Source organism: Stegostoma tigrinum, chromosome 49 (genome assembly GCF_030684315.1).
Source record: "Stegostoma tigrinum isolate sSteTig4 chromosome 49, sSteTig4.hap1, whole genome shotgun sequence".
NCBI classification, from domain to species: domain Eukaryota; kingdom Metazoa; phylum Chordata; class Chondrichthyes; order Orectolobiformes; family Stegostomatidae; genus Stegostoma; species Stegostoma tigrinum.
In genome coordinates this window covers 3759425-3783103 of record NC_081402.1, presented here as the reverse complement: position 1 = coordinate 3783103, position 23679 = coordinate 3759425, and the positions used below count along the sequence as shown (strand labels likewise).

The 23679-nt window shown below is 46.3% G+C and overlaps 1 protein-coding gene across 1 annotated transcript in view; it reads left to right on the top strand.

Moving 5' to 3' along the window:
• Nucleotides 1-23679, top strand: part of huwe1 (HECT, UBA and WWE domain containing E3 ubiquitin protein ligase 1) — a 221466-nt gene that overhangs the window by 59011 nt on the left and 138776 nt on the right. Inside the window, 11 exon segments of the mRNA XM_059643207.1 lie at nucleotides 738-800; nucleotides 2303-2380; nucleotides 6978-7028; nucleotides 9127-9195; nucleotides 10373-10472; nucleotides 11960-12060; nucleotides 14957-15107; nucleotides 16720-16847; nucleotides 20078-20218; nucleotides 21040-21145; nucleotides 22860-22970. Of these exon segments, the coding sequence (XP_059499190.1) occupies nucleotides 738-800; nucleotides 2303-2380; nucleotides 6978-7028; nucleotides 9127-9195; nucleotides 10373-10472; nucleotides 11960-12060; nucleotides 14957-15107; nucleotides 16720-16847; nucleotides 20078-20218; nucleotides 21040-21145; nucleotides 22860-22970 (1099 nt within the window).

Genomic DNA, 23679 nt, shown 5'->3' with positions numbered 1-23679 from the left:
TAGGAGTGCAGAGAATGTTCGTGGGGATGACACGACTTTCTGATAAGGAGAGATTGGTTTGATCAGGCCTGTGACTCAGTGGAGTTTAGAAGAATGAGATGGAATCTGTTTGAAACATATCAAATTTTAACAGCTTTATAGGCTAGATGTAGGGAGGATGCTACCCTTTTGTTTGGGAACCAGGGGATCACAATCTTATGATGTGGAGTAAGCCACTTAGGACTGAGATGAGGAAATGTTTCTTCAACCTGGGAATTCACTGGAACAGAAGGTAATCAGGTCACTGTTCAAGAAAGACACACTGTTTTATTTAGATGTTATGGGCCTGTTACAGATATTAACATGTTGGTCAGCTGAGGGCTGCTTTGTCCTAGATGGTGTCAAACTTCTCGAGCGTAGTTGGGCCTGCACCCATCCAGGCAAGTGGGAAGTATTCATCACATTCCTGACTGCTGTGCTTAATAAACTGGTAGAAAATAATTCTTTAATTCCTCCTCTCCTCTACCTTCCTATTCGCATCCTCCCCGTCCCCCCCTCCCCCACAGAGGAAAGGATTGAGGGGCTCAATTAGTTTAGATTATTCCCTGATTCACAGATCTGAGCTACTTTTTAAATCCATGCTGTCTAGTTGCTCCTTCAATTAACTTGGCTGAGCCTTCACCGAGCAAGATTTTACTTTCTCATATTTTACTTGCTAAGAGAGGGGGGAAAAAAAAATCCTGTCTTTCTTTCAACAGAGTTGGGGTGGAAAAGAGAATGGATTTGGCCTTGCGGAGTGCTGCCGTGACTTACAGATGTCGGTGAGTGACATTCCAGAGACGCTCTGGTTAAATCTGACACAGCCTCTGACGTCGAGTGAATACTGTGCTCTTGGTGTGACTTGCTCGTGGTCGCCAGCACGTGCGGTACCAGGATGGTGTCAACTAAAGAACTGGAAACGAACCTGAGTCATGTAGCGCACTGACACACTGCACACCTCTTGTTTACAGTTGCGTCGTCTCACTGCTCGGGGCGGTCCCTTCTGCACAGGGGGATGTGCTCCGGACTTGCACCCTGCTGTTAATCGAGGTCAGCTTTCCTGTGCCCAATCACTGAGCCAGATTGTGGGTGCAGCTGGCCTCTGCCTGAGGCTTAGATTACATCACTTTGCAGGGTTTTGTATTGCAGTCCACTTTTATAATTATGACTTTAGCTGTATCTATTAACTCCATGTTTCCTCTCTGCTGGATGTAATCATGAAGGCCTCGTGGAAGTGTTTGTGTGGGTCTCTACATCTCTGAGCAGCTATCTCATCAAAACTAAAGTGTCCCCTGGCACTTGGATTTTGCTCCTTGATATTGTGGTCACGTAGGAAATAAACTGCATCCCACACCCAAAAGAAAAGTCTGCCATGTAATGCTGTTGTGGGGTGAGTGTTTGATTTGAGGGTGGCAAGAGCAGTGGCTAAAATGATAGGTCCTCGGGGATGTGTAATGGCCTCTGTGTCCAGCTGTGCCTGAACTCGGTTTAGTGTTGGCCAGTGTGTGGAATAGCTGCAGCCCTTGTGTGGTTTTTTTCCAGGGTAGGTCACTTGTAAGTTCTGCACCCTTCCCCACAGCTCTGTCAGCAGCCACTTCACATAGTGCCAAAAGAATTGCCGTGCTCCTTTACAGGCCTATAAAGGTCTGAGCGTTTGATGTGCTCAGTTTGGCAGTGAGGGAATGCTCCAGTTGCAATTTCAGTGGAGAGAAAAGTGTGCATTGTTTCCCTACACAATCCTGTTAAAGAGCAGCAAACAATGACAGCCTGCAACTGTGGTGCATCGGTGCACGCTGTTGTGCAATTATACCCATTTTTATTTTTGTGCTGTTTGATTTTGTTTCTCGTTTAAGTCGGCTGTTAAGAAAGGACCGCAGCCCTGAACCTGTGGGACAGCGAGGGAGAGGATGGGAAAGAAAATGCTCAAACACGAATGTTTGGCCTGAAATTGCCACTCCTGCGTTATTTGGTGTTAAGCAAGCTTGTGCATTCACATTCCCAGTCCCACTTCTGTTTTGTCAGTTAGTCCCATTTGCTGTAAGTTTGGGACCCAGATCCTTGGATTCCATCAGCTTTGATTCAATGCCAGATACATTTGGCAGCTCAGCAACCAAATCCCCCTGCCCCCCCCTTCTAGATGACAGAAGCTTTGTAATTAAACATGAGCTAATTAAAGTGTTTAGAGTAAAAACAAGCAAAGCAGCTTACACAGGAGTGAGGAAAACCATAAAACTGCAAATCGGGTAATAAATTCCCTCTTTTTTTTGTCCTTTTTTTCATATAGAAGTACCCACCTAGTGCAACAACACTACACTTTGAGTTCTATGCAGAGCCAAGTGCCGAGGTGAAGTTGGACAAAAAGGTGAGGTTTCGTTTTTTTTCTCCCCAAAGATATTCTGAGCAGGCATTAGCTTAAAAGGACAGAGCTCTCTCACTTCTCAAGTGCCCTCCACATCCCCAGGACATTCCAGATCACCCCGATCCCACCCTGTCCTTGCACAGCCAAAGTAGTACGTTTTTGAGGGTAGCCTTCGCATGCGATAGGGGAACGCCGCAGCCTAGTTTGTGTATAGGAAACTCCCATAGTCATCACTGAGGGTCAATGGCCAGTTATGGAACAAATGTGAGGTCAGGATAGTGAACAGAATAGCCACAGGGTCTTTTTTTTACATCTGGTCTGAGACCACACACAAAGCCTTGCTTTAACCATCCCCTACGTTCTACCAGCTCTTGTCATTCCGACAGTAATTAAAAGGATTGTCTGCACTTAGAGCCCCCCTTGAGCCTAGTTATTTTTTCATTGAGAAACGTTTTGTATTGAGCACTGGGCTGTGTATGAGCTCCTTGCACTGCTGTTCAGATTGGAGAAAAGGTGAACATGGTATGACTTGTACGGCCTTGGATCCCTTTTTGATTCCTGACCGCCGCTGTAGGAGCAGAACTCGGTCCCATCTTGGCTAACGGGTTAGAAACTAAGATGTGGGCCTTGCACATCATTTAGAAACTGTTCTAGACTGAGTTCAGCGCAACTCTGTTTCTGTTCTTGTGTCAAAGAAAACAGGCCATTCAGCTACTTGGGTCATTACTGCCATTCAGTTGGATTGTGGCACTCCATTTTATTTAAAATCTATGGCCTATGACCCTGCCCCCCCCCCCCCCCTCCCCCCCAACCACACACGCTTCCCACAAACACTTGGAGGCAAGAGTGGGCTTAGTGTGTAATAAGTGTTTGTTCTTTTATTTTTGGGTCTGTTACTTTGTTTGCTGGTCACAGGGCTGGAGAAGACCATTCAGATTCTTGAGCCTGCTCTGCTGATCTGATCTGAACCCTTCATAGCTTTTGGTTATCAGAAATCTCTCTACCTTAGATTTAAAATCATCAACTGATCCTGCACTAGTAACTGATTGCAGAAGGGAGGCCCAAACCTCGCTAAACAGCCCTTATCCTGTCCCATCTCAGACTTCCCTTGCAGCAGAAGTATTTTTCTTTCCTTGACCATATTAGCTCTGAAACTTTGCTTCAGCTGCCTACTTAACCTCCTCAATTCTGAGGAACACTTAGGCAAGTCGGTGCTAACCCCTAGCTGTGTCTGTGTTGTTTTGGTAAGTCTCCACTGCACTCACTTGGCAACTACTTACAGTAACTCCTGATGTGTTCTAACCAGGGGTTTGAATGGCTGGAGTATGACTCCTTGCTGATATAAATGATAACGTTATTTTAGTTTACTTAATTTCTGTAACTGCCCCTGATAGATTGCTAGGAGGGTAGATGGTGACTTCATCATAAGGTCACTGGGCTAGTAACGCAGAACCCCTGGCTGACGATGCACTGGGGTCATAGATTTGAATCCCACTACAGTAGGTAGTGGAATTTTTATGGTCATTTCATAAAATCTGAAATTGAAGGGTGGTTGTGATAAGTATCATAGAATATTGTTTGCTTTTTTTTTAAAAGAAAGTGCAGTTCCAGAACCTTCAGGGAAGGAAACCTGCTGTTCTCATTCACTGTGAATAGTGTGTAATTTCAGATCCGCAGCGACATTGTCTCTTAGCTGTCCTCTAAAATGGTCACGAGGCACCTAGGGGCGGATAAAAGTGATGTTCATGCCCCATGAGGAAATAAAGAAACAAATGATCTGTGTACCTAGACTCCCTCATTCCTTATGTTGGACATTAAAAGAAATAATTTCTCCCTAATTACCCCATTGAATCCGTATATTGTTTTAATTTTCTCATTTGGATCCCCTTCAATCATCACCTGAATCCTGAAGGATATAAACAATGCTTATGCAACCTGTCCTTGTAGTTTCACCCTTTACACCATAATATTGTTGCTGTGTAGACTGTTGCTTGAGTGAGGGGTAGGCAGCACCTGGAGCAGTATCCTGAGAGTTTGCCTTTCCATGAGGGGTTTGTTGATGGGGGTAAACTGTCCCTCATCAGCTTTTGGATCTCCTGTGCACTGTTTATAGAGGTGTTGCCTATCAAATGGGGCTGTATCTGAAATTGGGTCGGTTGATTTTGGTATGATCAGAGTCATATGATCCTAAACTAGTGGGTGGCATGGACCGACAGTGATGTGATAATCCAGCTGTAGAAGGATATTAAGCAAATTGCGGTTGGAGTCTTCTCTATTTACAGACTGCCAAAAATGTCGTCATCAGGTGTCAAACTGCACAAGGTCACGCAAGTAAATCTGTGGCACTTATTAAAATAGCCTGAGATCCCACTGAAATATTCCCCTTCCTCGTTTGCACGCTGCCTTTCACAATCTCAATATCAGTGTGGTCACTGTGATGCAAGAAGTACAGCAGTAGCACATTGTGCACAGCAAGCTCCCACAAAGTGATGTGATAGTGACGCATAGATGTTGGAGCAGAAGTAGGCTATTAGGTCCCTCAAGTTTGCTTCACCATTCACTGAAATTGTGGCTGATCCAATAAACTTCAACTCCACTTGCCTGCCTTTGCTCCATAAACCTTGATTTCCTTACTGAGCTTATTGATTCAACCCTTTATTGTAAAAAAAAAGAAAATTCACATTGCTGGAAAAGAAATTATAGTTCATTCACTATCAAGAGTGTGATTGTGCTGAAATAGTTGAAGAATTCAGGACCTAGATAATCTGAGTGATGTTGGTTGATGCGATTAAATATTAGCTCAAACACCCAGGTTTGACGCACTCTTACCTTGTGGGTTTGTTTTTTTTCTTTAATCTAAATCTTAAGAGTGGACATGGCCTTAGCTTAGCATCTTATTCAAAAGGTGTCTCCTCCAATAGAGCAGAGGGAGTACTGCACTTAAGTGTCAACCTGTATTTCTGTGTGTGTTTGGGAGCTTCTGACACCACCTGACTTGGGGGAGAGGACCTTGGCTGGCCGGGTGTAACAAACCTCGGGGTAAACTTGTTTCTAGAAAACAGATCATTTTCAAATCAGAACAACATGCTGGATTAGACATGGCATGCCAGCAGTCTATTGCAGAACGCTGATTTAAACCGTCCCATTAGAACATTGAGTGACCTTACAGAGGTTTATAAAATCATGAGGGGTATAGATAAGGTGACTGGCAGGTGTCTTTTCCCAAGGGTGGGGGATTTCAAGACCGGGGGCAGATTTTTAAGGTGAGAGGAAGGAAAAATTAAAACAAAAACATTTTTACAGTTTGTGAGTGGATAAACAGAGAAAGTGGTGGATGTGGGTACAGTTTGTGTTTAAAAGATATTTGGATAAGTACGTGAACAAATAGTATTGGGAGGGATGTAGGCCAAGCACAGGCAGGTGGGACTAGTTTAGTTCAGGGTTATGGTTGGCACATGGACTGGTTGAATTGAAGGGTCTGTTTCCATGCTATATGACTCTATCTCCTCTGAGAGGAAAGATTCCCCATCATGTGAGGTATGCAACAGGTGATCCACTGTGGCTGGGAGTGAAGAGGGTATTAAAGTGAAATGATGACTGGCAGTTGGGAGTCAAGGGGTCAGTAAGTTTGAGCTGTGTGCTTTTTCATTAAGAATGAAGTTTCAAGTGCCCTTTTGAACTTGAGTAACACTATATCTCATGCAGAGAGATTTAGAATAGTCTGCAGGTATGTGGGTGTGCTCTGTTCACAGCTTCGAGCTATCAAACTGGGTGCCATGAGCCTCTCTGAAAGTCGCACCCTGTTGTATAGAATGATGATGTCTCGCTATATTGTGCTACTGTGAGGTGCCACTGAATCGGAGAGGCAGAATTGATTCAAGTTGCCACCTGGTGTGGTGGTCAGAGAGGCCAGTTATACTCTGCTTGAGGGCAGCCAAGAGCCCCTCAAAACTTGGCTAACAGAGTGGATCCTCTGCTGTCCGGCACAGAGTGGTTGGTTATTAATGCCACCTTCCTATCTCCTCCCCCATCCCTTGATACACCAAATCTCCCAGAAAGCTGTTGAACTGTTGCCTTGATGACTGAAACCACAGCCCCCAGATTAAGGAACTGCAAATACATGCTTCCTTCAGAGGGAAGGGATTTCTCTGCAGTGGCCAACCCCACTTTCTGAGAGCATGGCAGTGTTGGGGGCAGTAGCACCCACCTGCATCCAGCCCTCTTCAACATGATCATTGTCTATTCTTCTGAGCTTGGTGTATAAAGCTAGACATTCAGACTCTCCATACAGGCCAACCAGCTGCTTCCTTTTTTTGCGAAAAGTAAACCTTGAGAGCAAGGCTGCATATTTGGGTGAGCTGACTCAATCATGTTAGATTTGCTTCAGTATCGCTGGGTTGTACGGCACCCTCCTCCCTCATCAGGTTTGTTTCATCTGCCCATGTTTTCCCAACATGCACGCACCCACCGCAGGTTAACCTTTTGGTGCTCTTTATAAATCCTATTTTGCAGCTTCCCATTTGTCAGGGGAGTGCTATGTACTGCGATATGTTAGTGTTGCATGGTGTTAACTCATGTCTTGTAACCTCTTCTGTTGCAGGCCACAGCGAACAACACACTACACTACATTCACATAGAGCAGTTAGATAAGGTGAGTGCTTCTGAGTTTCAGTCTAAAGTCAATGTGTGGAGTAGGAAGCAGTGGGGGAAATGGAGAAGAGGGTGTGAAATGCTAAGTGAATATGGGAGGGAGCATGGGTGCTGGAACCTGCCACCGGAACTGAAAAGGCTGGAAATTCCCTACAGGTCAGGCAGCATCTGTGGCAGAGAGGAACAGTGTTCCAGGTTCTTAACTTTCAACCAGAGCTGTTGGCAGCGTCACTCTGACCAGACACTATAACTCTCTCCCGACACATCACCTAACCCGTGGAGCTTTTCCAGTTTTGGTTATAATGCTTGTCCTGAAAACCAAAAAAGTTGATGTTTTGCGTATTGAAAAATGTGAACAGAGCGCTGAGAGCTTCCAGCCCTGAGCAGGAGCAGCATTGAACACCATCTTTGCTCCTTCTCCTTTATTTCTTTTGCTCTGCCCACCCACCCACTTTGTGCTGTGCCACTAATGCCAGGCGCAAGAGAATGGTGTGTGCCTTGACCAGTTCAGGGATTGAACCTGGAGCCTTTCTGTTTGGTGGCTCAGTGTCACACCAGATTGGTATAGCTGACTTGTTTAGTTATGGGGTGATTTTTGGCGGCGGGGGGTGCTGACTGGTGAGTCCTTGGGTTGTTGTAGACAGACTATTTGTCCCAAAGCGCCTCTCTCTGGTTGGTGCTTTTGCTCGACCTGACTGTGGTAGTACGTATAAGTATCTCAGTTTCATCTTTTGGCCGTTACCAGTTGCTCTGACCATCTGCCCTGTAGGCTGGGGTCAAACTTTGGATCGTGCTTTATCACCAAACATTGACTGTATGTAACTCCATTCCCCTGTCCCTGGAGAAAGCTGTGCCTGGGCAGGTAGACTCTGTTCTGCTCCTAGATATCTCCACATTTGAAATAAGAACTGCAAAGATGAACTGTCCCGCTGCTTCCTCCTGCCTCTGGCCATGTTTCCTGCTCCGACCCTAAATGTCAATTGCGTGGCCTTCATTAGGGTGGCACGGTGGCTCAGTGGTTAGCACTGCTGCCTCACAGCACCAGGGACCTGGCTTCAGTACCACCCTTGGGCACCTGCCTGTGTGGAGTTTGCACATTCTCCCCGTGTCTGTGTAGGTTTCCTCCTGAGTGCTCCAGTTTCCTCCCGCAGACCAACAATGTGTAGGTTGGGGTGGATTGGCCGTGCTAAATTTCCCTTGGTATCCAGGGATGCGCAGGCTAGCGGGATTGGCAGTGCTAAATTGCTCCATAACGTCCAGGAATGTTCAGGCTAGGTGGATTATCCATTGGGAATGCAGGGTGTCAGGGAATAGGGTAAGCGGTGAGTCTGGGTGGGATGCTGTTTGGAGGGTTGGTGTGGACTTGATGGGCCAAATCGCCAGGTTCCACACTAGTGTGCTATGAATAGTAACTTCATTTGAATTGTTTGTGACGTCAAACCAGGTATTAATTCGAAACTTGATTGCCTTTTGTGAAGCCAGGATTGTGGCGGTAGGCGCTATGCCCCTGGTGGGAGAGGGCACCACCCCTTGGTAGTGTCGCAAGGGAGTGAAGTTCTGCCTTTGCCCTGCCTGTGCAAGTCCGGATCCAGGACCAAGATAACCCTTAGCAACTGGGCTATTTTATTGTGCCTGCTGGTGTTCCATCAAATCTGTGGGCTTCAAAGGGTCATTGAAGGTGATGGCCTCGTGGTATTATCGCTGGACAGTTAATCCAGAGACCCAGACGATGATCTGGGGACCTGTGTTCGAATCCTGGCAGATGGTGGAATTTTAATTCAATAAATATCTGGAATTAATCTAATGATGACCATGAATCCCATTGCTGATTGTTGGAAAAACCCATTGGGTTCACCAGTGTACTTTAGGGAAAGAAACTGCCATCCTTACCTGGTCTGGCCTACATGTGACTCCAGCCCCACAGCAGTGTGGTTGACCCTTGACTGCCCTCTGGGCAATTAGGAATGGACAATAAGCGCTGGCCTGGCCAGTGACGACCACATCCCATGAACAAGTAAAGAAAATTTATGTATCCTAAGCAAGAGACTTTGTGCCCTGAGATATGCTTTCTCATCCTTGGCTTTCTCTTCTGTTCTCAGATATCTGAAAGTCCCTCTGAAATTATGGAGTCTTTAACCAAAATGTACAGTATCCCAAAAGATAAGCAGGTGAGTGCTGCAGGCTTCACCCAATTAAAACTAATTCTTCCTAATGCTGGTGTGGATGTGGCGCTGAGAGGATAATTCTGTTGTACCTGAAGCTGACCTTCCGTGCTTGGGGAGGGGGAGGGGGCGGGGGCGGAGGTGGCGGGGCAGTGGTGGTGGTGGGGAGCAGGCTTTTTGTACAAGTCAGGAATTCGCCCCCTCAGCTCTGACACTTTGCCTCATTTGGAAACCAAACTGTGGAGAGGTGGAAGCTGCTGGCCAATGGAACTTAATGTGAACAGTGTTTCTCAATGTCTCCAGCAGGACCAGAAGTAGGCCGTTAGGCCACTTGAGTTAGCTCGGCTGTTCAATAAGGTCACGGCTGATCTGAAATTTCTCCACTTGACTCTGCCTTATCCCCATGACACTTGATTCCCTTAATAATTAGAACTGTCTCTACAACAGCCTTGAATGTGCTTCACAGAATAGCATTGTCAGCCCTCTTTGTTTTATCTCTCATTCCTCTAAACTCCCAAGTGTACTATCTACTTGACCTCTCTTCAGTGAAGGAATATAGAATTTAAAAGGGGAATTAGATTCATTTGGCCCTTCAAGCCTGCTGCACCATTCAGAAAGATTGCAGGAGACCTGGTTAAAATCATATCTCCACTTCCCTGTATGCTGCTGATTGTCCTTGATTCCCTTGTCAGTGAAAACCTATCCAACTTGGCTTTGAATAATTTCGAAGACCTGATGTCCCTTTTCACTTGGAAGAGAATTCCACCTCACGTCTGCCTTGAAAAGGTGACCTCCGCACTGCAGACACCCACGTTAGGAGCAGACCATTCAGCCCTTAAACTCATTGTACCATTCAGTGTGGCCTTAGCTGATTGGACTAGCTTTGATTCCATCTTTGCCTACCCCTGTGCCCTTAAAATCCCCCATTAGTCAAGAAACTGTTGGTGGGTATAAAATCCTCATGCCATTTCGGAAAGGAAATCCTCTATCCTAACCTGGGTCTGACCTACGTATGACTCCAGACCCATAGCAACGTGGTTGACTCTCAACTACTGTCTGGAATGGCCGTGTCAGAATCTGGATTGGGCAGTTTGTTGCCACCTCAATCACCCTTCCAAGGCAATAGTGGAATAATGTTTTGACGTCTACTACTGTTACCTGATGCTGTTTGTTTTTGTGATAGATGCTACTGTTTACACACATACGGCTAGCACACGGCTTCTCGAATCATAAAAAGAGACTGCAAGCAGTACAGGCTAGGCTACATGCCATCTCAATATTAGGTGAGTTGTCATGCTCCTGGCTGGGGAAGCTGTTATATTTCCGTGCCGAGCAATGCAGTCCATTCAGCCTGACAAGCGATGTGAATGGTAATGCCTGCAACAGAAATGGATCTTGTTAGTGCAGGAGGAATTCCCTGTAGGTGTCAGTCTGATGGGAGTGGCCGTAGTTGCAACTTGAGCTGTTCCTTAAGCAGCCCCTGCCCCCTCGGCCATCACTTGAGCTAACCAGGTTTATGCAGATGCCCTGGGGCAGGCTGAATGCCGACCATCCCGCAGTTGGTGATGCTTGTATGAACCAGGAGGTGCACTGCAAGACATGGGGCTGTTATCAGCCTGTAGGGTGTGGAGATACAATTCCCTCTGAGGGTTCAAGCCTCTGAGTACTCCTTACACCTGCCATTCCAAGTGCACAGACCTCGGAGGTCTATGCATCAGGAAGGGTAATCAGAGGGAACGTTGGTGTGGAATGTGTTCTAACTGTAACAGCAGCATTGCAGATGAGTTTTGTTTCTGAGAGTCTGTATTGTCAGCGGTCACCCGGAGGTTTCAGTGTGCGCTTGTGCAGGAAACCACCTCAGCCGCATTGAACTTGATGTTCCCCTGAACCAATTGTTCCCAGAAGTCAATTTCTGCCACGTTTGTGTAGCAGCTCCTGAGCTAGCTTGAACCCCCCGTTAGGTGGACCACAGAGAGTGAAGCAGTGTGCGTGCTGTTGGTTCAGGGTTTGGGTAATGCCTGATGTCTGCCCTGCCCTCTGGAGGCTCTCTGGAAGTGGCAGTGTATGCTGGCTGGAGTGGCACATCCCAGGCAGAGGCAGAGGCAGCACAGCACAAATATTGCAAATATGGTACAGTCCCCTATCTTATGGGGCAGTGTTTGCTCTGAGTGGGTGAGTGGTCAGGGCACAGAACTGTGCATAAAGTTCTTCTCCTGGAGCTTTGATTTGTTGAGGTGAAGCAACAGCAGGCAAGGAGATGGCATCCTTTCTGTGGTTGAAGCCCATCTTCCACATTGATAAGCTGTGAATCAATGCTGTCAGCAGGACTTCTGAATGCTGAGCACCAAGCTCCAGGGCCAAGCACTGGAAAGAGAATTGTATGTAACGTGGAAAGTTGGTGAAAGTTGCGACGTCCTTGCAGGGCAGGTCTCGGTTAATGGCTTATTTTTAAAACAATTCTCAAGATGCATTCAGAGTTTTCTTACAAATAGAAGGTCCCCGTTTGCGTTCAAGTTGTCACGTGGAGGCCTGTAACTTGCCCGGGTTACTGTTCTGTGGGGTGGACTTGCTGGTGTGAATGGGGGGGGGGGGAGAAAGGGCTTGGAGACGCAGTCATTGTCATTGACACTGCAGTCGGCCTGACTCCCTTTTAGAGAGGAGGGAAAGCATTTTAATGGTTGACATGTGAGAGGCTGGGAAAGGCATAATCAATCAGGGATTCTGCTTCGGGTAACTCTCCCACTCACTTCACTCTTGTTTCTCCCCACAGTTTACTCCAATGCGCTCCAAGAATCTGCCAATAGTATATTATACAACGGTTTGATAGAGGAACTGGTGGATGTTCTGCAGATTCCAGACAAACAACTGATGGTGAGTGAGCTGGATGTGTGTCTTGGTAGGATATATATTTTCATGATTTGCTCTGAAGCAGCTCCAAAGGAACAGGAAGTTGGGCAAGGGTGTGTAGATGTTTGAGGTGGAATGGGGTGGAATTGAGGTGGGCTGGTGTTTGATACCACCCTCCTGTCAGTGAATGGACAGCAATGCTGTTAGTTGTCTCCAGCACCCCTGACCCACTGAGGCTCCAGGATCTGCTGGTTAGTGGACCTGTGTAGATGTGAGAGTGAGGGCACAGTTGACTTGAGTAAACTGTGCACAGAACGGTCAGAACTTGCAGGGATTCGCATCTGCTTGTACCTGTGCTGCTGAGTTTGTTGGTTTATTCAATCATAGAATCCCTACAGTGCAGAGAGGTCATTCGGCCCATCAGGTCTGCACTGACCCTTCAAAGTGCATCCTACTCAGATCCAACTGCTCACCCTATCCCTGTAACGCTGTATTTACCATGGCTATCCCATCTGGCCTGAAGATCCCTGGACATTACAGGATAATTTAGCATGGCCAATCCACCCTAACTTGCACATCTTTGGACTGTAAGAGGAAACCCACGCAGATGTGGGAGAATGTGCAAACTCTCATAGACAGTTGCTTGAGGGTGGCATTGAACCCGGGTCCCTGGCGCTCTGGAGCGGCAGTTCTAACCACTGAGCCACCCCAGGGTAGCAAGGAGAATACAAATCTAGTGAGGTTATGGTTCAGATATACAGGTTGGCCCACAGCTACAGTATCATGCCTATTGTTGATCTCATTGTTTAAAGAAGGACGTGAACTTGTTGGAAACAGTTCAGTGAAGATTTATCCAAACTAATCCCCGGAGTGGGAAGGGTTGCCTTATGAAGAAATGTTGGACAGGCTGGGCTTGTATCAATTGGAAATTAGAGGCTGCTTGATTAAGATCCTGAAGGAATTTGACAGGCTGGACGTGGAGAGGATGTTTCCTCTTATGTGCTACTGTTTAAAAACCAAGAGTTACCCATTTCTAAAAGCGAGCTGACTAGATGTTATTTAAAAATGAAAGTTTAGTCTTTGGGACTCTTTTATAGAGTCACAGATGTAGAGCACCGTTACAGAGCCTTTGGACAAACCCTCCCATGCTGACCAGATATCCTACCTAACCTAGTCTCATTGGCCAGCATTTGGCCCCTATCCCGCTAAACCCTTCCTATCCATGTACCCGTCCAGATGCCTTTTAAATATGGTCATTGTTCCTCCCACACGCTGCCCTCTGGAAAATGTTGCCCCTTAGGTTCCTTTTATATTTATCTCCCCCCTCTCACCTTAAGCCTATGCCGCCCATATGACCATAAGACGTAGGAGTGGAAGTAAGGCCATTCGGCCCATCAAGTCCACTCCGCCATTTAAATCATGGCTGATGGGCATTTCATCAACACTTCCCTGCACTCTCCCCGTAGCCCTTGATTCCTTCTGAGATCAAGAATTTGTCGATCTCTGCCTTGAAGGCATCCAACATCCCGGCCTCCACTGCACTCTGTGGCAATGAATTCCACAAGCCCACCGCTCTCTGGCTGAAGAAATGTCATCTCATTTCCGTTTTAAATTTACCCCCTCGAATTTTAAGGCTGTGCCCACAGGTCCTAGTCTCCCCACCTAACGGAAACAACTTCCTAGCGTCCACCCCTTCTAAGCCGTACATTATCTTGTAAGTTTCTATTAGATCTCCCCTCAACCTTCTAAACTCTAATGAGTACAATCCCAGGATCCTTAGCCATTCATCATACATTAAACCTACCATTCCAGGGATCATCCGTGTGAATCTCCATTGGACATGCTCCAGGACTAGTATGTCCTGAGGTGTGGGGCCCAAAATTGGACACAGTATTCTAAATGGAGCCTAACTAGAACTCTATAAAGCCTCAGAAGCACATCACTGCTTTTATATTCCAACCCTCTTGAGATAAACTAATTTTGGACACCCCTACCCTGGGGAAAAGACCTTGGCTGTTCACCCTATCCATGCCCCTCATGATTTTATAAACCTCTGAGCTCACCCCTCAACCCCTGATCCTCCAGGGAAAATAGACCTGGCCTATTCAGCCTCTTCCCAGAGCTGAAACCCTCCAACCCCAGCAACATCCTTTTAAATCTTTTCTCAACCCTTTCCAGTTCTACAACTCTTCCTCAAAAGCCATTGGAAGCAGAGTCTTAGAATATTTTTAGCATGGAGGTAGATTATTGATGAGCAGAATAGGAATGGTGAAAGGACGTTGAGGGTAGCTGGGATCGTGGAGGAATTAGATCATCCATGATCTTATTAAATGGAGCTGGCTTGTGCGGCCCAGTGGTCTTCTACTGCTCCAGATTTTTGCTTGTGCTCCAGCAGGAAATGTTATTAACTTCAACGAATTGTTGTGAGGAAGAATGTAGACTGGCCGAGAGTTTTTTCCTATGTTGAACATTATCCATTTGTACATTTCTGAATCTGTTCCGAGACCGATGGAGCATAGGTTAAGACCTGCTAGCTCTTGGTGCTCTGCGGTGATTGGAGCTCGCTTACTGCACCTAGTGACTTCTGAGCAGACTCTGCCAATCCCTGGTGCCTGGATGGGATTCGGAGTCACCACGTGAATTGACGGTCTGCCCTGAAATGATAAGTTGTGTCAGCCGTGTCAGGGATAAGAGCATGTCTTTGCATTCACCCTGTGTCAGACCTCCAGTGGATGCAGCTTGAAAACTATGGTGTGAGGCTCCTTTCTTTGAGATAGCAACTGGCCTCTAAGATGTAAAGTCCCCTGCTACCCCAACACGGGAATCTGAAACTAGCAGAGTTAGGAGGTAGGGAATCACCGGTCATGATTTGAATGAAAGTTGCTCCCTCCCCTCATTCATTCTCTCCCACTCTGCACAGGATATTAAAGCCGCTTCTTTGCGGACATTGACGTCGATAGTTCATTTGGAAAGGACGCCCAAGCTGAGCAGCATTATAGACTGCACAGGGACAGCATCGTACCATGGCTTCCTCCCGGTGCTGGTGCGGAACTGCATCCAGGCGATGATTGGTGAGTGCTTTGAAACTTCCCCTGTCTTTCTGCTTGATGGTTTCGTGACTGAATAGTGTGTGTGTTTCTGAGAGAGCTAATTGGAGAGGAAAGGTAAAGCTGGGTTTTGTTTGGGATGGGTTTTTTGGTCAGTGGCATTCTTGGAAGTGTGTCCTTCAGCCCTGTTTGCTCCTTGCGGGCACCTCGTAGAACCCAGTGAAACACTGGGAAGTCCAACTGCAGCGAACCAGGGACCGGGTTGGTGGAAGAACTGAGACTTTGCCCCCTTGACTGTGTGTAGCGGTGGAAAATCAGGCAGGTTTCGGCTGTCTGTCCCTTATCTTAGCCAACAGGCTACCAAGTTACCTGGGACTCTGGGAGGAATTCCTGGCACAATTGAGCCTAGTGAAGAACAGTAAAGCAGCACATCACAGGCAGAGTCGGGAGATGTTAGCATCGATTACTATTTAATGACTGAAATTGGAGAGAGATTTTTGATGGTGTTCAATACTGGTTGTCATCTACTGTGGGACATCTGATTACAGATCTAAGACAAACAGTCTAGCAGTTTTTAACTTGCAGTCAGAACTCACTTACTGCACCATGTTAGCTGATTTATCACAAATGAGGCCCATGAACGAGGTAATCTTTGTGTTCCCATAATTTTTATGGCATCTATGTATGCTGACGATGCGTTGCTCCCTGTATGAAAGCTACCTGTCTCTCAACATAACATGAACCGAGTTCTGGGACACCAGCTGATGTGCTCTCTGTAGCACTTTGGGGTATAATGCAGGTTTTGTTTTTACTTGCAGTGTCTTTTCTGGTAGTTGTCATCTCTGACCTTTAGTTTGGGATTATGAGCTGCAAGTAACCTTTGTAGATCAAATATCGGGGATTTTAGTGTTCAAGTTTACATTTTTTAATCCCTATGTGCCTTGCCCCACCCTATCCTGGAATCCATCTAAAGAACAAAGAACAAATACAGCTCAAGAACAGGCCCTTCGGCCCTCCTAAGCCTGTGCTGATGCATTTTGCTCTTCCAAAATCACTGCAATCCTTGGACACTTCTTCCAATTCTGACCTTTGTAGGATCAATGATTTCCACAGCTCTGCCACTGTCATCCAGGCCTTTATCTGCTTGGAGCCCTAAGCCCTGGAATTCCTCTTGTATACACCTCCAACACCCAACCACCTCTTGTAAGATGTTCCTGAAAGCTTGCCCTTTTTCATAGAGCTTTTGGTCCCTTGCGTTAACATCTCCTTATACGGCTTCTCTTGCTCTGTTTGCTAGCGTGCGAAGCATGCTGGGGCTTTTCCTAGCTGGAAGGGGCTGCATATAAGTGTAGATTGTTCATTGGCAGGGGTTGAAAGTTGGATGCAGTGTCTCTGTAGTTACTGTTAATGTTGGAGCTGAAATCTTCTGGTTGTAGCCAAGGTTCATTGCTCCATTTGGGTAGGGATTTAAATGTGCTTTGAAATCTGATTTGAAATGATGGGACAATTTACCACCACTTAAATATCAGTCTGCCTTTCACTCTTCCCCACTGAACAGTTAGCTGCAAGGTTTGAACCAGAAAGACATTGAGTGCTAATTGTGTCTTTTCTTTCTAAAATTTCTCACTGCTGTCAGATCCATCGATGGAACCATATCCTCATCAATTTGCAACAGCGCTGTTCTCCTTTCTGTATCACCTGGCCAGCTACGACGCTGGTGGCGAAGCCTTGGTCTCCTGTGGAATGATGGAAGCTTTACTCAAGGTAAAAACATCCACGTCATGGAGAAAGGTTGAGGGCCTTCACATTGCCCTCTGAGATTTCTGTGCTGCCCTAAAGAGGGGCTCAGCAAGGCATTGATGCCAGGCTGGACCGTCTCTCTGTAGAGCAAGTGGTCTGGCCTCAGCCCTTGCTTCATTGCAATTATATTGCATCCTGCACGCCAGGAACATTCTTTAATTAGGTACTTGTAAAGAGAGATCACTCGAAGCACCCAATCACACTCCACCCCAAAAAAAGGACTCTGGCCTGGTTAATATTTGGATGGGGGTCTAGTAAGAATTAATGCCAGGTGCAGTTGGCTTTCGCTGCCAGGAGAGACTGCTTACGCTGCCACTGTTCATGTTTGGTTGGAACAAGTGGAGGATTAGTGATCTAGGGGCTGTCGCTCAGGGGAAGGTGTGGGAGGCGATTGGTATAATGGGATTGTTGCCCAACTGTTAATCCACAGACCCAGATAATTTCCTGGAGAACCGGGTTCGAATCTCGCCACAGCAGGTGGTGGTATTTGAATTCAATAAAAGTATGGAAAGGAGAGTTTAATTGTGACTGTGAATCTACTGTCGATTGAGGGAAAGACCAGTTGCTAATGTTCTATAAGGAAGGATACTGCTGTCCTTACCTGGTCTGGCCTACGTGTCACTCCAGACCCACAGCAATGTTGCTGACTCTCAACTGCCCTCCGGACAACTAGGGATGGGCAATAAATGCTGCCTAACTAGTGATGCCCACACCTCGTGAATTAATGAATAAATGAAATCCCATCACAGCAGCTTGAGTAATTTAAAATGAATGCCAAATTAAGCCAAACTTTACTTCTGTTTCATCACTCCCTTTAAGGAGCTGTTTGATTTGATTTGTTTCATGGGGGTTTTCCAAGATGATATATAATGAGACTGTTGTTTCAGTATGAAGGAGGTACATACATGTGGTGTGGTATTCTATGATAAATAACCAAGAAAGGGATTTAATTCTGCATTTCACCATGAGGCTTTCGATCCATTTGTCTATTGTGACCAGTTCTAGGCAACAAAATTTAGGAAAGAAGTTACTGTTTGAGCCAACAGTTACTGCCCATTGCCACAAGTCACCCACGTGGCTATGGGTCTAGACTTGCATGTTGGCCAGACTGGGTAACGCAGCAGAGTCATTCCCCGAAGGGTCAGCATTTTATTCCAGGTCTTTATTGAGTTCAAGAGTCACCATCTGCCATGTTGGGATTCAAACACATCCCCAGAACGTTAGCCCGGGTTTCTGGATTACTGTCGACTGATATTCTGTCTGCACGCTGCCTCGCTCAACTGACAAAAGAGCTGGTTAAGATGAAAAGAATATTGCATAACAAGTTACAATCTGTGGTATGTTGAATGAAAGAACAGAGGAAGCCAATTTAGTTGTAATTTTCCAAGAAGTTGAATAATACTTGGGGAACTTTTCAGAAGGCATCCAATCAGTTTTCTCAAAGATTATTTTGGAAACTTGTGTTCTTTTTTGTGGAAGTATTGTATTGGCTTAGTTAGAAGATTGGCTGGTGAGCAATGCACAGGCGTAAATGGATTTTTTTTTGGGGTAACAAGATGTAATGAGTCCCACAGATATCAGCGGGACTGCAAGCTGTTATAATTTTTATGTATGACTTGGATGCAGGGTCCAAAGGTGGTGGTGTTAAATTTGTTGATGAAAGGAAAAGTCAGATAGTAGGTCGTGAAGTGGACATAAAGAGGTTACATAGAGACATTGGTACTTTTTGCCCATTGTCTCCATACTGGTCTTCAAGCACCTCTGTTTATTTGCATTTTGCAGCGTGGTAATGGTAGCCTAGTATCGGAGTGCAGGTTTGGTCTCACTACTTGAGAAAGGATGTGTTAGCACTGGATGGGGTGCAGAGGATGTTGATTCCGGCTTTGGGAGGGTTTGCTTAATAGGAGAGATTGAGTAAACTGGGACTATACTCAATGGAATCTAGAAGAATGATTGGCGGGGTGCTTGGACCTTATAGAAATGTATAAAATTGCAAAAGGAACAGGTGCAATAGAAGCAGCAAGGTTGTTTCCACTAGCAGGTGGAACTAGAACGAGGGGACACAGCCTCAAAGTAAGGGGGAGCAGATTTTGGGCTGAGTTGAGGAGGACCTCCTTCACCCAAATGATGTGAATCGGTGGAATTCCCTGCCCAGTGAAGCTACTCCACTGAATGTTTTTAAGGCAAAGGTAGACTTTTGAACTGTAAAGGAATTAAGGGTTATGGTGAGCTGTCGAATAAATGAAGCTGAGTCTACAAAAAAGATCAACCATGATGTTATTGAATGGTGGGGCAGGCTCGAGGGGCCAGATTGCCGCCTCCTGCTCCTATTTCTTATTTTCTTATGATGAAAGGGCTAGGAGCAGGAGTAGATAAATCATCCCCATGACCCTGCTCCACCTCTTCATCGTGGCCTGAACTCCACTTTAAATTTATTCATTATCTTGGCATCCGCCATACTTTGATCCAACAGATTTGCGTCCCTTTGAGGGAAGTAATTTCTCCTCTGTTTTAAATCTGCTACCTCTTATTCTAAGTGACCTCTTACTCTAGGTGGCGTATCAAGTATTCATCTAAATACTAAAATGTTGTGATGGTTCCTTCTTCTCCTACCCTTTAGGGCAGTGAGTTCCAAATAAGTTCTTCAAACCTCCTGCCCCTTACCTTAAATCTGTGCCTCCTTGTTAATGACCCCACAATTAAAGGGCAAACTTTCTTCCTGTCAAATGCCACTGATTGTTTCAGACACCTCGGTGAGACCCACATCAGCCTTCCCTGCTCTGAGGAAGCTGCCTCAACCAGTCTAGTCTGTCTTTGTAGCTAGATTACGCCAGCTCAGGTAAAATCCTGGTGAATCACCTTTGCACTCTCTCTCGTGCAATTGCATCCTTCCTATCGTGTGGTGAGCAGAACTGCAAAAAGCACTTAACAAACAACTCGTATTCCTCTATCATAATCTCCGTTGATGCCAGCACTTTAACCGGCAAACTGCCCAGGTAAACGGCTCCCAGTCACTCGAGTTGCAAGTCGTGATCACATGTGGTAGTATAGTTTCTCTGTATCCCTCAAACCCACATGACAGAATTGTACCGGCAGTGTCGTGTGAGGGTACAAGCATTCATTCTTTGCCTAATAACAGTAGAGTTGGGAATTAATTTATTTGCCCTCCCCTTCACCTTTGTCTTTTTACTTAGGTGATCAAGTACCTCGGCGATGAGCAGGATCAGATCACTTTCGTGACCAGAGCTGTCCGAGTGGTTGACCTCATCACCAACCTGGACATGGCAGCCTTCCAGTCACACAGTGGATTGGCCGTATTCATCAACAGGTTAGAGGTACGTGGCTTTTCTAGCCTGCTGGCTGACTCTGATATGACACAAGTTGTTTTGAAATTCGGGTTGCCTTTCAAGAAGGTGAATCTTAATGGCTGTTATGATCAGAAACAAAAAACCGAAAAAAAGCAGATTTGAGTCTAACATTTTAACAGGAATTAGGAAAATCTCATGTCTGTCAAGGACATTGAGGAATATGAGCAAGCTGAGATCGTGGCCAATCTGGATCTGAACTCTGTGAATGGGTATATAGGCTCAAGCTGCTGAACAGCCTCCTGTTCCCAGCAGAGGAGGGGGCTGAATGGCCTCCTCCTGTTACTTTGGGACATGCTGGAAGAATGAGCTCAATCAATGGGCTGAGCCCCTCTTACTGTTCTTGCATGGAAAATGTGAGGGGGTGGAGGTGGGCAAAGAAACGAGGAAATGAATTCAATGAACAGCTTTTCCAAAGACATGGACCAGATAAAAGGGCTGAAAGTCCTCATTCTGTGCTGTAAAATTCTATTTATGCCAAATTATTCAAAGCCAAAATACACAGTGTTGGTTACAGATTGGAGTGCTCTCTACTTTTTTAAAACTAAATGTAAGGCTGTCTCTAAAGTATGCACACCAACAATTCCCAAGACACGGATAGCATGGAGTTAGACACAGAATAAATTTCCCTCCACACTGTCCCCATCAAACACTCCCAGGACAGGGACAGCACGGGGTTAGACACAGAATAAAACTCACATTATTGTGTGCCAGTCATATGTTTTAGCTGTAACTTTGGAAGTTGCACCTTAGTTGCCTGATTAACTGTTGTTCTCCTCTTTTCTTTGAAGCATGAAGTTGATATTTGCAGGAAGGAGTGTCCTTTTGTCATTAAGCCAAAGATTCAGCGATCAAGCACAACTCAGGAGGGTGAGGAGATGGAGACCGATTCTGAAGGTAATATATTGGTGCATTGGACATTTGTATTTTCCTGCTAATGTGTATACGCAGCAGTCCTCTGGTAACCCGGCTTGACTGGGATAGACATGTTGTCTGTAATGTTTTTTGAGCCTTTTTTACCATTGCAAAAGGTTTCAGGAGGGTTTCTGCCTCCATTCCCCTTTCAGGCATCGTGTTCCATACTCTTGCCCTTTGGGTTTTAACAGGAAATTCTGTTCTCCTCTTCGCTTGAACATTTCTACCAATTCGTTTTAAATCTGTGTTCCCTAGCCACTGATCCCTCTGCTAAGGTAAATGAGTCCTTCCTATTCGCACTGTCCTCAAACTCAGTGTCATCTCCCATCCTGTGTGGCAGAGCTGCTTATGGTTCGTGTTAGGCCTCACACTCTACAGAAACACTTCCTTATTCTGAGACTATAGTGGAAACAGTCACTCAGTCTTCTCAACCCCCTCATTCCAGCTTACCTAACCATCACTGTGCCTCTTACAAAATGAGGGTAGATATTTTCTAAGCAACCCATTTATCTCCCACCTCTGGAACAGGTGGACCTTGAACATGAGCCTCCGCACCCACAAGCCCTCTCCGAAAGCGAGTATTTCCTTTCTTGAATGTGTAGATTCGAAGCATGCACAGTTCTCCACGCATGTTCTCAGCCTAATTGTAATGCAGCTTCTATAGCCCTGTACTCCGTTCTTTCGCTATAAAGGCCATCGTGCCACTGATTTCCTAAACCAAGCGGAGGCTTGGGGACCGCTTTGCAGAACACCTCCGCTCGGTTTGCAATAAACAACTGCACCTCCCAGTCGCAAACCATTTCCACTCCCCCTCCCATTCTTTAGATGACATGTCCATCATGGGCCTCCTGCAGTGCCACAATGATGCCACCCGAAGGTTGCAGGAACAGCAACTCATATTCCGCTTGGGAACCCTGCAGCCCAATGGTATCAATGTGGACTTCACCAGCTTCAAAATCTCCCCTTCCCCCACCGCATCCCAAACCCAGCCCAGTTCGTCCCCTCCCCCCACTGCACCACACAACCAGCCCAGCTCTTCCCCTCCACCCACTGCATCCCAAAACCAGTCCAACCAGTCTCTGCCTCCCTAACCTGTTCTTTCTCTCACCCATCCCTTCCTCCCACCCCAAGCCGCACCTCCATCTCCTCCCTACTAACCTCATCCCACCTCCTTGACCTGTCCGTCTTCCCTGGACTGACCTATCCCCTCCCTACCTCCCCACCTATCATCTTTTCTCTCCGTCTTCGGTCTGCCTCCCCCTCTCTCCCTATTTATTGCAGAACCGTCACCCCATCCCCCTCTCTGATGAAGGGTCTAGGCCCGAAACGTCAGCTTTTGTGCTCCTGAGATGCTGCTTGGCCTGCTGTGTTCATCCAGCCTCACATTTTATTATCCTAAAAGCTTGCTGTTTTGAGGTGTGCACTGATGCTGTTCTCTGTGGGGTTGCATTCCAGCATTCAGCTTCGAAGCTTTCCGTGGCTTCTGAGTCTCAGCAGCATATGAAAGGGCTTGTCTCGTTCCAGTGCAGCCCTCTTCTGATTCTTCCAGGTTGCATGCTGTGTTGGGAAAAGGGGTGGTGGGGGAAGCCCAATAAACAGTAATAGCCTTGGTTAACAAAATACTTAAACGTCCCCGAGCACAGTGTATCCTTTGCAGGGTTGCTTGCCACCCAGTGTTTACTTCTGCCTTCCGCAGTTTCAGATATTGTGATGGAGAGCAGTCCTGGCCCTTCAACTTCGACTGAGGCCAGGCCAGAGGCAGAGCCACGTGGGCCGAGCGCTGCCCCAAGCTACCCACCAAGAGCTGGTAAGGGTGCTAGGTGCTCCGACTGTCTGTCTGTCTGTGTGTGGGGTAGGAGTGGGCAGAAGGAGTTGTCCCTTTTGCCTCGGTTAATGTCTTGAGATAAGACAGGTTAGATGTGGAGTGGGGCTGTTGGTATCCTTCCTGTTCCATGCATGCTCAGAGGGTTTTAAGGACCAGACAGTACCTCCTCAAAATAGTTTAAGAAGGTAGCCTAGACCTTAATCTTCTCTCATTCCAAAGATAAGTGTAGTTTTGTGTTCCAGATGCAATGTGACTGGTTCACCTACTTGATGTTTGGCAAAACAATCTATTTAAGCACTATAGTTAAAATGTACGAAAGAGAAGAGGAATTTAGAATAACTTCAGACTATTGGAAAACTTAACCGATTGATAGTTACTGTAGCTATCACTAATTAAAGGGGTGGCACTGTGGCTCAGTGATTAGCAATGCTGCCACACAGCACCAGGGACGCTGTCTGTGCGCAGTTTGCACATTCTCCCCGTGACTCCCTGGGTGCTCCGGTTTCTTCCCGCAGTCAAAAGATGTGCAGGTTAGGATGGATTGGCCATGCTAAATTGCCCATAGTGTTCAGGGATGAGTGGATTAGGAGGATGGGTCTGGGTGGAATGTTCTGAAGTTCAATGTGAACTTGGACTTGTACTGTGGGAGTTTGTCTGTAATTCGATCACTATTCCCTCCAATAAAACGGCA